At 36.9% G+C, this 14,005-nt stretch overlaps 5 protein-coding genes across 5 annotated transcripts; 4 read left to right on the top strand and 1 right to left on the bottom strand.

Moving 5' to 3' along the window:
• Positions 1 to 1,406: 1,406 nt before the first annotated feature.
• KQ657_000220 (aspartyl aminopeptidase) lies at positions 1,407 to 2,861 on the top strand (the record flags this gene model as incomplete). The annotated part of the gene is made up of 1 exon (XM_043191075.1): positions 1,407 to 2,861. One exon carries the CDS (start codon positions 1,407 to 1,409, stop codon positions 2,859 to 2,861), a length of 1,455 nt encoding a protein of 484 aa, XP_043051752.1.
• A 1,559-nt stretch (positions 2,862 to 4,420) lies between these two features.
• Positions 4,421 to 5,227, top strand: BIG1 (Big1p; the record flags this gene model as incomplete). Its single annotated transcript, XM_043191074.1, has 1 exon — positions 4,421 to 5,227. One exon carries the CDS (start codon positions 4,421 to 4,423, stop codon positions 5,225 to 5,227), a length of 807 nt encoding a protein of 268 aa, XP_043051751.1.
• Positions 5,228 to 7,233: 2,006 nt separating this feature from the next.
• KQ657_000218 (uncharacterized protein) lies at positions 7,234 to 9,096 on the top strand (the record flags this gene model as incomplete). Its single annotated transcript, XM_043191073.1, has 1 exon — positions 7,234 to 9,096. One exon carries the CDS (start codon positions 7,234 to 7,236, stop codon positions 9,094 to 9,096), a length of 1,863 nt encoding a protein of 620 aa, XP_043051750.1.
• Positions 9,097 to 9,433: 337 nt separating this feature from the next.
• RPS17B (40S ribosomal protein eS17) lies at positions 9,434 to 10,202 on the bottom strand (the record flags this gene model as incomplete). Its single annotated transcript, XM_043191072.1, has 2 exons — positions 9,434 to 9,847; positions 10,200 to 10,202. The coding sequence occupies 2 exons, from the start codon at positions 10,200 to 10,202 to the stop codon at positions 9,434 to 9,436; spliced, it is 417 nt and encodes a 138-aa protein (XP_043051749.1).
• A 1,053-nt stretch (positions 10,203 to 11,255) lies between these two features.
• Positions 11,256 to 13,994, top strand: ADA2 (chromatin-binding transcription regulator; the record flags this gene model as incomplete). Its single annotated transcript, XM_043191071.1, has 3 exons — positions 11,256 to 12,618; positions 13,064 to 13,935; positions 13,983 to 13,994. The coding sequence occupies 3 exons, from the start codon at positions 11,256 to 11,258 to the stop codon at positions 13,992 to 13,994; spliced, it is 2,247 nt and encodes a 748-aa protein (XP_043051748.1).
• Between the last annotated feature and the right edge of the window lie 11 nt (positions 13,995 to 14,005).

Below are 14,005 nucleotides of genomic sequence, written 5' to 3'. Positions count from 1 at the left end.
GTCTTCTTCACAGCCATGTCATGTTCTGGCTTATCGGGACAGAAAAGCCCCTTAAATTCTTCTAATCTTTGCTCCACATCTATAGAAGGTTCAACCCTACCTGGTTTAATAGGTATACTATGTGTGTTTCTTTTACCTACTAAACGATAGCTTGGTAAAATGCTTTTTAATACCTAATTGAAGTCACAGGGTATTGCCTTCCGATAGAGGATTAGATTACTGCAAACACCTATTTAGTGGTTGCACGGCGGTTGCTTTTGTATAAGATGACGATAGATCACGTGTTTATTGTATTCCACTTCAAGGTTTCAACGGTCATCCTGAATACAAATTGACATAGAAGATCAAGGGACTCTTTGTAACGCAAAGGTTTAGCTAAAAGAGACTAATTAGTTGTGAGCGAGCAAAAAATATATACAAACTGTTAGACGGTTATACAGTCACACGTATGCACAACAACTTTACGATTCATGGCGGATTATAAAGGTTTCGTCATTTGAATCCTGCACACCCTGGTGATAAGGGTGTCAATGACGGTCGCATTTCATATCATAGATTGGAGTTCTCTGCAGCGATCAACCCTTGAACCAACTCGTAAATCAATACAAACACAGTGTGGCTTAAAATATTCCCTATTCTCCGCTAAATCAGATCGTTGGAAAGACAATTGGATACACTTAAATGATTATCTAATTGCCACAACTGTGGGTGCAATTGTTTACTTATTTGTTTGTGGCCATATTGCGACATCCACCCCATGGGTCGATGTTATTCACGCTTCTTGATTTATATTTTTCTGAGCGTCTTGTGTTCTTTGGTTTATTTGTGCCATTGCAAGTGCATTACTGTACAACAAAGCAACAAACTTTAGTTCGGGACACTCCTATCAGATAGAGCCAACTATTACAAGTACAAGATCATTGGAGGCATTAGCATAAACTTGCACTATTTAATTGATTAGCGGTCTTGTATCTCCGTTACATCCTTTTGAAAATTAAATCTATAATGCCACCCCCGTAGAATAGATTATTCAGACATATGGTCAGGCGACTCTTGACTATATAAGTTGAATCAAAGTTGAAAGTCGCATTTAGGTTTGATACTAACTTTTCTTCAATCAGCTACAAAATCAAATGGGTTAGGTGATGATAGTGCCAATATATTTATTTGAATTCTTTCTTCCCCTCTAATAGTGAACGGTATCTGCTTTTAATACCATCTATCTAATTCACAGCTGACAATTTCATAATTAGCTGTTGCAGCCAACCAACTGTACGGCAGCCTATAATTATCACTTACCCGGACGAATTCGCGACCAGCTTGATTAGTGAACCTTCAATCGACATAGATCTCATATTCAAGACACTTTAATGTTTACCAATTCGGTTGGATTGTATCAATAAGCGATGTCTACCAATAACACAGAGTTGAGCTTTCAATACGCTCACGAATTTGTGGATTTTGTTAACGCTTCCCCTACCCCTTACCATGCCGTTAAGACCTCCAAGAAGTACTTGATTGAAGCTGGGTTCATTGAATTGTCTGAAAAGTCATCATCGTGGGACTTAAAAGCAGGTGGTAAGTACTTTGTGACTAGAAATAACTCATCCATCATTGCATTTAAAATAAATGATTCTTTTGTGTGGGGTGAAGGTGGAATTGCTATCGTTGGTGCACACACAGATTCTCCATGTTTGAGAATCAAGCCAATCTCAAAGAAAGAGCTGGAAGGTTTCATTCAAATTGGTGTGGAACAGTATGGAGGTCTTATTGCTCATTCATGGTTCGATCGTGATTTATCTATTGCTGGTAGAGTCTACGTAAACGATAAAGAAAAGGGTGTCTTTATCCCACATCTAATTAAGATTGACAAACCCTTGTTGAGAATACCTACCTTGGCAATTCATTTGAATAGAGAATTGGGCACCAAATTTGAGTTCAATAAAGAAACTGAATTATTGCCTATTGCCGGACAATCTAAGTTTGGTTCCGCTAAAGCAAAGGAAGAGGAGGGTAAAGAATCACCTCATAGCTGTGCCGATGACCCTGAACTCCAGTTTACCCCTGAGCAATTTGAATCTGTTCAATCGGTTATTTCAAGACATAACGAACTGTTGGTTGATCTTATTGCTCAAGAATGTGGTGTAACTCCTGATGCCATAGAAGACTTTGAATTAATTCTCTATGACCATCAGAAATCCACATTAGGTGGTTTGCATGACGAGTTCATATTCTCCCCTAGGTTGGACAATTTAACTTCATGTTATTGTGCAGTAAAGGGTTTGGTTGAATCTACTTCTGAAGGCAAGAACTCAATTTCGATGATTTCACTTTTTGATCATGAAGAAATCGGATCTGCTTCTGCACAAGGTGCTGATTCAACTTTTCTACCAGACATTGTCCAAAGAATCCTGGGAGATTATTTCCATTCAACAGTTTCACGTTCCTTTTTGTTATCCAGTGATATGGCACATGGTGTACACCCTAATTACTCCAGTAAGTATGAGGCTCAGAACAAACCTCAAATCAACCAGGGCCCTGTTATAAAAATCAATGCTAATCAAAGATATGCTACAAACTCTGCAGGTATTGTTTTGTTGAAGAATGTTGGTCAAAAAACCCAGGTACCCCTTCAATTGTTTGTTGTTCGTAATGACTCTCCATGTGGATCTACAATTGGACCTATTTTAGCAGCAAAATTGGGTATTCGTACTTTGGATTTAGGTAACCCTCAATTAAGTATGCATTCAATTCGAGAAACTGGTGGTACTCACGACATATTACATTTAGTGAGATTATTTGGAGGCTATTTCAGTGAATATTCTGATTTACAAGAACGTATTTTGGTTGATGGTGTCTAACGGAATAGATTCATTATATGTGACATTTCTTAGTGTAGCCATCTTGTATTTAGATTGTAGGGAATACATTAGCCTTTCCTTGACCAATAATGTTTCCTTGTGGATAATAATTACATACAATATAGTAAGTATTTGCAGAACAATTCTTCACAGCACATCCTAATTGTGTACTTGAATTCCATACCATTTGAGTGAAATGGTTATATTGATTGGCAGCTATATAATTATAATCTGACGATTCATTAAACCATGCATACATTGCTTTTGTGAAGATAGTAAACCCGGAAGCGAGATTTTCTCCATAAAGTTTCCCCAGATGTTTCAATGCGCTGCCGCATTGATAAATCGCAGCATTCTCCTGTGCAACACTGGCGACCGAAGAATTCCACGCCATGGGTTGAGATTGATGTAACTGGCGTAATTGGTTGTGAACCAGAAGAAACTCTTCTGCATACCAAGGATCTTGATTAGAAGTTCCAACCGGTAAGTCAATTGCGCTGCCGCTGGCAGCTTGCCCTGGTAGAGATTTTGGTACTGTTTTTGTAGAAACAACAACAATTTCAACAATTTGTACTACATGCACCGCGTTGATCACGCTCATGACGAAACCAAGACATGAAAGATGCATCTTCAGTGGTCAACTTTAAGTATTTTAATTATTTACTCCAGTTTTGAATCTAAGAAAGCTGATACTGGTCAGATATAAATACTGTAGAGGTGAGACCTGAAACTTGTTCTCCACAAGCGCAGAGAAGACAGTTCTGGTTCCTTCCGCTGTAGATCGTCATCATCATGTTATAAATGCTGTAGCCAAGAATTTCACCTATTCGCTATTGAGTTCTTTGACTATGCTCAAACTGTGGTGGTACAGGTCACACAAGGGTTCCATGTTCGTTTTACCGATCTCGTATATTTGTTTGACACATTAGGACTGCACGCAAATGAAGCTTCGATAGTTGAAGTTCATAAACACATTAGGTATCGAAACATGATTATAGTAAGCCTAGGCCATATGTATCCGTCTAATGCTAATAGATAGTTTGTATAATAGAATTTAAAGAACAGTATTTCAATCATCTGAGAGACATTAGCGTACTGATTCCTATGGAATCAGTGTAACCTTCGTTATTGAGGCTTTCAAATTGAGCAAATTGTATGTAATTGTGAGTATTCAAACAACTAACCGTCTAGTGTGCTTTTAAACTAGTAATCTACGGATACATTGTTCATGAAGTGGAAGCATTCTAGATGTGATTTTGAGATTCGCGAGTTCCCAGAACTCTGAAGAAAAATGAAAGTCAAATCGTGTCAGATCAATCACTATCGTATAAAAACAAATACTATCGTGTCAGATCAAAACCTACTTCGATTCGATTATCAAATAAGGAACTTCCATTCATATAATGCTATTAGGAAATAAGAGGGGGGCTTATCTCAGTATCGCTATTGCGATTATTGGTATGTGCCAAATGGCTTTAGCTTTTCAATCTGTTCCATTATTGGTTGCATCACATAAACTCATCCCCCAATTAAAGTCAGAGATATTACTACCCAATGGAATGAAACTGGGTCTGTCAGAAAAGGCAACCAATATGATTAAACGTGCCATTACAGCATGCTCACTGGATGCATATGTTATTGCCAATGTTCCTGGTTTAACTTATGAGGATATGACACCTGGCCATTATGATGATTGGATGGCGGTTAGAAGATACCTTTATTTACTGCTGACGTTAGTATCAGTCAGTAGAATGGTAGAAGCAGTTGATTTGAAGTATTTGAGTAATTACATTGTGATGACATGCGATGCTGAATTAGCATCTTATGATGAAATTGACGCTAATAGTTTTTTCGATAATCGTCAACAAGGAGGACACCTTGATACTCGGAAACGGGTAATTAGTGTTGATTTCAGTCCTATGGATGATGAAGACCTCAATAGACGCAGAGAACAAATTCGGTACATAGATCTGGTGATCCGTAAAATCATTAGACAACTTCCACTGCCACATTACATGTTAATAATTACCGGAGACACTACAGGTTTTACCCATCCTCATCCTGATATAATGATGCAAGAGAATCCTGAACAGTTTGAAATATTTAATGATCTTGTGAATGATCCTGAAAGAGATACGGAGAAGGAACGGAACCAATACCAGTATAGACCTGTTGCCCCACAATGGAACGATTTAAAGCCCAGTGATTCCCGTGTTCAACGGAATCGCCTTAAGGATGAAATTCACATATTTGAGTTCAAGGCTTGGGAAGAAAGAGCTGGGTTATTATTTTTGGTTCTATTGGCAGCCTTAGCTATGGGTGCACTTAAAAGTTTCAATTGGTATCGTAAATACAAAGGCGAATAGAGAGTCATAAGGCGTAAAACGGAAAATAAAAGGCGTACAGTTAGGATATTTAAAGTAGTTCTTATATTAAGAGGTTAAAGGATAAACGAATAACCAGTTTATAACAACTTAATGCGGCTGATTCAGTGGAAGAGAAGTTAAGCCCACTATTATTCAATATCTTTAGGCTTGACGGAGATAATTTCCTAATTTGATATAGCTCATTTCAGAGTTTTCCATTCTGCGTTAATGAGAATTGGCGGTAAATAACCTTAAGTTTATGCAGAAGTCAAATATTCAATGATGAAACGCAATACTCCCCCCTCTTTCAATGAAAGATATTTTAATCTAAAGGCAACATAGGTCCGATGGAATAGTTTAGCAGCCCCAAGTACCTGAATGAAAACCATTACGAAGATAGCATACGAATCTGATACATTTAAGCGGACACAAAGTAATCTCCCAGACATTTACAGCCTTTTTTCCCAACTAAGAATTCCATGCCTGCGCACAAATATTCGGGAAATCATCTGATTTTTGAGAATTTGTCTGATTTTGATCACAACTTAAATAATATATTATACTGCGAATGTTTCTATGACACAACTTAAGTGGACGAAAGCCTGAATCGAGTGTTAAAGGTTTAAGATCAAATACCTTTAGGCCTATAAAAATTTAGTTTAAGAAAAGATATAACTTCCGAGCGAAGTTTCTGCACTAAATTTCCAGCAAATTGGTGTACAAATTTACAAATCCATCCCTCATCACTCCTCTTCGTTAAGTAGTTTATAATACAAGACTTGCAAAAAAAATCAGTTCATATAAGTGTTCTTGTTTCGAGACAAAAAGCAAATAATAAGCACCAACATTAACCCGTAGTAACGGAGACCAATGGGCATCTTTTGACCCATTTTTTTAGGTCACTCCAAATGGTGCAACCAAGAATGACTGGTTATTTTGACAATCGAACCACTATTAGCAATTGCAACTTGTAATTGCTGAGCGCAATACAAGGTTTTGCTTTCAACTCCCTAAACATTACAATTTAGAGGACGTCACCACCGGAACATGTGCGAGTTGGACTATCAACGAAGTCGTTGATACTTTGTGATGAACAATAGAGTTGCTGCGTATCGCTAACTTTATTTATTTTTTTTTTAACAAGAAGCGAGAATTGTGTTGGCTATGCTGACATTTAAGCTTTGATTTATTTTTTGCTCCACAGTATTGGCTTTCTTCAATTGACTCTACTTATAGGAACTCTTTCTATCTTATGAAATGGGAACTGGTATCATCATCATCATCATCATCACGAGATGGTCATTACTCCCTCCTGCTCCTCAATCAAATCAATGGAGTCTCATGTTCTTAGTAGTAGTCTCTAACACTATCTTTCTTTTCAATCCCGGTTCCGCCACGCCAATTGAACAATTTTGTCTGTCTTAGCACTCTAGAGGGGAGATCAATACAGGAATGTACCCACTTACTGACAAAAATTATTCAGAAGCAAACCTAGCTCAAAAAAAGAGAGAAATTAGAAATCTAACCACTATCTTGGAGTAAACGATTTAATCCATTTCTGATTTTCTTCACTTATAAGAGTGTTCAAATCACACCAAAGCTGAGTGCGTGTTGCAGTGTATTGCAACAGAGGCGTCAGGAAACGAGGATATCGTCTCACACTAAGTCTCGTTTGAGTGTTTAGGGTGGTCCGTTACCTTAACATTATTCAAAGTGTTTATCACAACACTACGAGGTGTGATTGAAAGAGAATATAATAACCAGAAGAAATTTGTTTTTTAGTCCTTTATTAATCAGCTCCTAATTCTCCCTGATACTAAGGATTCAATTACATCAACGTATATCCCTTTTATTTTATTGAAACTTAATTCTTACATCAAACCATTCCAACTAAAAAGACAAACAGTGTCTTGTGCATTTTTCTTATAGATCATTTATTGAAATCATTATCACATACAGATTTATTACTGGCTCAATCTCAAGTATTTATTTATTAGTTGTCACGTATGCCCACAGATTATCTCAAGTTTCACTCCATTCCTTCGGGAAGACATAAGGATAAACACCACATTGTCATCGTAGGCGCTGGTATAATCGGTGTCTGTACCGCATATTATCTTGTTAGACATCCCGATTACGACCCGGAGAAATTCCATATTACAGTTATCGAATCCAAAAGAGTTGCAGGTGGTGCAAGTGGTAAAGCTGGTGGGTTATTAGCTCTATGGGCTTTTCCACAACAATTAGTTCCATTATCTTTTGAATTGCACCAAGAATTATCCGATTTGTATAACGGTACTCAAGAATGGGGTTATCGTCGGTTAACCACTGTTCAATTGGAAGGTGATCTTACCCTTGTGGATTCATCAAAGGATAATGATAACGATAATTACACCCATGCCGATTCTAAACATGATGGTACCAATGTTAATGGGTTTGTTTTGCATAGTAGTGATGAAGATGACGATTGCTACGAAAGTTCAGTTGACCCTCTACATCGTGGTAAAGATTCTCTGGAAAATGAAGAAATATTTAAGAAGACTACCAAGCAAAGAAGCAACTCAGTTTCATCATCGTCATTAACAAGTTCTGATAGACCACCTAAAAAGACATCCAAATCATCACGTTCCAAACTTAGTGGAGCAACTTCCACTCCTCTTGAAAATTCTGCTTCCAATCAGGATAATAACGGATTAATCTCGGATTCAAATAGCTCAGCTCGTTCAAGCATGTCGAATGCTCCTTCTGGGTCGTCAGCAAATTCAACCTTTGATGATCATGATTTCAGCCATACAAGTAGAACGTCGTCTGCTGCAAACACTATTAGTAGTAACCATGACGATGGATCAAACACAAGCGACACAAGCAGTCATAAGAGTACTCGTCTGCTGGTTACTCAAGTTGGCCAAGGGTCTACTACCACATCTCAATCTCAAGGGGGATATAATACTCGCTCTAGACGTCAATTACCCAGTAAGCTTCCACCCAACTTGAATTGGATTGACTCAAGTATCATTACTAACTGCTCATCACTTGGTGGAACTGATACTACAGCACAGGTCCATCCATATAAATTTACCAATTTCATTCTTAAAAAGGCTGTTGAGGACTCTAAAGGATCAATTGAATTGATTCTAGGGAAAGTGGGGGAAATTACATATTCAATGGAAACTGGTCAAGCAACAGGAATCAAATATAAACCCACTTCAGTTAAGGATGACCATAGAAATAAGAGACTGGTAGCATTATATGGTGATCAAATTGTTCTTACAGTTGGTCCTTGGACTTCTAAAATTCTACCAGATTGTCCTATTCTGGGATTACGAGCTCATTCCATTACAATTAGTCCCTACGAAGATCAACCTGTTTCCCCATATGCTATATTCTCAGAGTTTAAAACTGGACCTTATTCTTACATTTCACCAGAGATCTATGCTAGACAAGATGAAGTGTATGTATGTGGTGAAGGTGATTCTACTGTTGATGTGCCTGATACAACCGATGATGTTGAAGTTGTGAAATCAAAATGCGATGAATTATTCAAACAAGTTGGCAAAATTTCCCCAAATTTGCGTAGAGGTCGTATTTTGAAGAGACAAGCTTGTTATTTGCCTGTGTTAGACGTTCCCTCCAGTAGTGGACCTTTAATTGGAGAAACCAATGTCGAGAATTTGTATTTAGCAAGTGGACACAGTTGTTGGGGTATTAATAATGCGCCGGGGACTGGTAAGATTATGAGTGAATTATTATTGGAAGGTGAAGTGACTTCAGCAGATATTCTGACTTTAGATCCGCTGTTATATTTTGATGCAAGTGTATTGATTAGTGACGAGGAAGATAATGATGAGGAAGAAGAAGATGAAAGTTAGGAAGGGAAACAACTTTTGATGGTATTTAAGGCAATTTAAGTGGCAGTCGAAAGGGAAATGAAGTGTTAATTGTCTTTTAAGTTGCATGATATTTGTTAAATTACTTGTATATTTCAAATTTTGTAGATAAAGTTATCTACACTAAAATAGAGATTTAAGTAGAGCTCTCTATCAATTATTCAATAGAACAATTATGATTTGCTACACTTTTATAAACGAAGGGTTTACCTTTATCGTATAATTAAATAGTATACATGATGATATACAAACTACTTTTCAACGCAAAAACATACTCGGCAAGAAAGATTTATAACCAGAATCTAAACATACACTACGCTTAGTTTCTCTTAGCAAATCTTCTTGGACCTCTTTGAGAAGAAATAGTAACAACCTTAACAGGCAAGTTCTTGAAACCCAAAGCCTTAACCATGGTGGCGGTTTCTTCATCCAATTCCAATTGGTTTTCGGTGTGAGACAAGTCCAAAGCAGAGACTTCTGGAACGTATTGATCCTTTCTTTCTCTTTCTTCTTCTTGCAACTTGAAGGAGATACCTCTAACTGGACCCTTTTGGATTCTCTTCATCAAGTGGGTGGTGTAACCAGCAATCTTGTTTCTCAATCTCTTGGATTGGATGTCAGCAATTTCATTAGCCAATCTCTTGTTGGTTTCAAAGTCCAAAGTCAACTTTGGGTAGAAACGTTCAATCAAAACCTTGGAGGCTCTCTTAACTGTCTTTGTTCTAACGCGACCCTATATCACTTGTTAGTATTCTATTTACATCACTGTTGTATTATTGCCATATCTCAAGTACAACATTCATATAAAACCAAAAATAGAGTATATCAATCATATCAAATCAATAGTTAAATAGCATATCACATTCTTGATAATTATATCTTCAACTGTTTAAAAGGATACCACTATCATTACTATTATTGAACTCACGACATAGCACACTCTTATTGAAGTTCAATCATAATTTTTAACTGTAATGCCAACAAAGACATTTCACTCCTAAACAACGAGGAGTTAGATGATCGATAGTCTCATCTATTAATGTTTTCATGTGTTGTAATTTCGATATCCCACGTTATGCACATACCATCTTGGAAGTTTATTTGATCTAAAGGTAGTTGCTAAAGGAATACACCAAAAACTAAAAGCTTCCTTTTTGAAAAATTGTTGATAATTTTCACCTACTCCAAACTGGTGCAGTGGTTTCCCATCGTCCCTACTGTTCTTCCAGCCAAAATTTTCTCACTACCGAAAATTTTTCTCCTCTCACCTGCACATGAATTCCTCATTTCGAGGGCAAATCCCACCGAGGTTATGGCGTGCTAAAACATAAACGGTTGCCGAATCGTCCTCGGAAAAGTTAGGAATCTTAAACCTGCACACAATCAAAAGTCTTGTTTCTCAATCGTGTAGAACGTGATAATAAGGGCGTAACCCTAAAAAGATTACCCAGTTTTGTAACTCTCTGTTCTCCCTATCTGATTAGGTTTGTTATGTGCTCTTATGAATATCAAACATATACTCTACGCAGGAAACGTCAACCAAGTTGCTGTAACTAGGGTACTTTTGTTGTTACCAGACGGACACCCACAAATAGGTAATTAATTCCCTAGATGAAATCACAATAGAATTACCAAAGATGCTATACTTACCATTCTTCTTTTTGTCTTTCCCTTATTTCTTTATAATCGTCTCTTATATATGAATGTAAACCGTGGATCAGAGAAATTGTCATTCCCAGAACGACATTAAAGTATGTCGTACACACAAAAATGTCGCGCATTCTGTAGTGTTTCCACAACGTAAAAATCAACACTAAATTTCAACCCAAAAGTGAACCTAGGGCGTGGCCCAAACCCCAGATTCCATAGTACTAATAACAATAGACTAAAATAAAGGTCTTGTATGACATAAGTGGATACTGGTTATTCCATCTCCTTATTTGCTGACTTTATTATACTGGTTAGTTTGATTGATTAATTGAGGATTACAGTTGATCATCAGGTCTTGAGGATTTGTTATACAGCGTTTTTGTGCTACATTTATCTGTTTATAGTAGTATAATCACACTTTAGTATCATTGTGGGAGAGACAAAGCCCGATAAGGTGAGGCAAGGTAATCAGATAATATTAGGTAATATCAATGGAAGCAAAACGATTATATCATTGTGACGTTTGTTCTTCTGATTGCACTAATCGTATACGAGTACAATGTGCAATATGTGCTGATTATGATTTATGTGTACCGTGTTTTTCAGCAGGACTATTTTCTGGAACTCATCAACCGCATCATGATTATAAGGTAATAGAACAAAATACGTATCCTATTTTTGAAGAGGATTGGGGTGCGGATGAAGAACTTTTATTAATTCAAGGCTTAGAAACATTTGGATTTGGTAATTGGCAAGATGTAGCTGATCACATTGGGAATAGATCCAAAGATGAAGTGGCTAGACACTATGACGCAATTTATTTAAAATCCAACGATTACCCTCTTCCTGAAATGAATAAAGATTTCCATCATATATCACCACATGAATTTTTAGAATCAAGAAAGAAGAGATTGGAGATTCGAAAAAATCAGCCATTACCTCCCCCTAAACCCAAACCTGTTCCATCGGTTCCATTATGTCATGAAATTCAAGGTTATATGCCTGGTAGACTAGAGTTTGATCACGAGCACGAAAATGAAGCAGAAATGACTGTCAAAGATATGATTTTCTATCCTGATGATCAAGCAGGGGATATAGAATTGAAATTAACAATTTTGGATATATATAATTCAAGATTAACTTCAAGAGCAGAAAGGAAACGAGCAATGTTACTAAATAATTTGTTGGATTATCGGAGAAATATTGCTCAAGATAAACGGAAAAGTAAAGAAGAAAAGGATTTATTAAAAAAGATCAATGCATTTATTAGGTGTTTATCACCTTCTGATTTCACTAGTTTTTCAAATGATTTACTCACGGAATTAAGGTGCCGTATGAGAATACAAAAGTTACAAAACTGGCGACGTCATGGTATAACCTCATTAGAAGATGGAGCAAAGTATGAAAAGGATAGATTAATTAGACAAGCCCATTATCAAAGAATGGGTAACAATGGACTCTCTGCACGTCTGGCAGCAGTTAATGGTATTAATGGACGTGATCTGAGTGTTGGTGTTGGTGGATCAGGTGGTAGTTCTGGTGGTAGATCTTCATCTGTTAGATATAATGGTTCTACTCCTCAACCACCGGATTACAAATCGAGAGGTGGGACTACAAATGGTAGGACTCCATTAGATATTTCTCATGCAGCTGACTTTGATTTACTTTCAAATGAAGAGAAGCAATTATGTGCTACACTTAGAATACTTCCAAAGCCGTATTTTGCAATTAAAAATCAATTGATGAAAGAGGCCATTAAAAACAATGGGATCCTTAAGAAAAAAGATGCTAGGAATGCATTAAAGATTGATGTCAATAAGGCTTCAAAAATATACGAATTTTTTGTACAAATGGGTTGGTGCTCTCAAGGTTAAAAAGAGCAACGCGTTTGTCTTATTAATTCACATAAAAGGACAGGTTTCAATTATAAATGAAAGAATTATATGGATAGTAGTGAAAAGAAGGGAAAGTAGCAGTTACCGAGCTATATGATACATTACTACAACTAAACATAATACAACATAGTATCATATTCAACTATGTTCCGCAGCCATCATAATCAAAATACTCGTATTCCGAAGACTTCGGTCCCTATAAGTAAATGCATAGTCATGAACCGAAGTTTTGTTCAATACGATGCTTTATACCACATACACTCAGAAAGTCATATTTTACTCAGTAGAGTTCGTTCACGTACAATGAGGCTAAATGTTTAAGCGTAAACCAAAGTAGTGAATGTGATGTCATGTCCTGTATATCAGAGTTTGATTTAGCTCATGTAGAATAATGGTGGAACAAGTGTCTTTCTACTTTAATATCTACCAAGTATCCTCTTTAGATATTGCTTATTACATCTGGTATGAAATGGCAAAGATGATTGGAATAAGAGCATTAATTTGTTTTGTATTACAGTTTGCAGTTATTACTGCGCAGTTTTACCCCTTGAACAAAAACGGTGATATACCTGAGAATGTGATTCCCTATAATAAGGGACAACAAGTACCTTTGGAATGTATAAGTCGAGATATTGAAGATGGTAAACACAAGTTAGATAATAAGGGAAACATCATCTATAAGGCATTTCCAACGTGTAAGGAGACAGGCCAACCTTTAACTTTGGCATTTGGGATTAATTCAGATGTAAATTGCACCATCCACATGACTGATGAATTATACCACTTATTCCAATTTTATATTCATGAAGATTCTCCATTTAGTTGTCGTGTTCCAATAAGCAATGAGAAAAACTACTTGGAACAAGGAGGTGCATTTGTTCCACTTGCATTCAACTTCAGAGGTGAGATCCATGAGTCCCATTTAGATATTGATAGCAATCTTAATGTTCTTACGTTGGTACCCAACATCATGAATACTTTTCTTAGCACAACAGCTTGGTCTTCGGGAACAGAAACCACGAGAGTGGTTATTGGGGAAACGTTAACCATTCGTTTGGCAATGCGCTGGTTTAGAACCAATGATGTTATGTCTCTTAGTATTGAATCACCAGCATTTAACGGTTTGGAACAGCCCAATGAAGTGAATGCCAAATTGAGTGATGTTTATTCGCGAGGATTTTACAAGTTGAAGGACTTTTCCAAATCTTATGTTCCATTATCCATTGTAGGAGTCTACGTTATATGTACCATGGTTATTAGTGTTATTGGAACTTTGGTATTATATTCTTTGAATGGTAAGAAGTCAAGAAATACTAAATACAGACCTATACCTGACGCCGAAGAAG

This window comes from Scheffersomyces spartinae (genome assembly GCF_019049425.1).
Source record: "Scheffersomyces spartinae strain ARV_011 chromosome Unknown scaffold_1, whole genome shotgun sequence".
In the NCBI taxonomy this organism is placed as follows: domain Eukaryota; kingdom Fungi; phylum Ascomycota; class Pichiomycetes; order Serinales; family Debaryomycetaceae; genus Lizanozyma; species Lizanozyma spartinae.
This window is presented reverse-complemented; position numbering and strand designations above follow the sequence as displayed.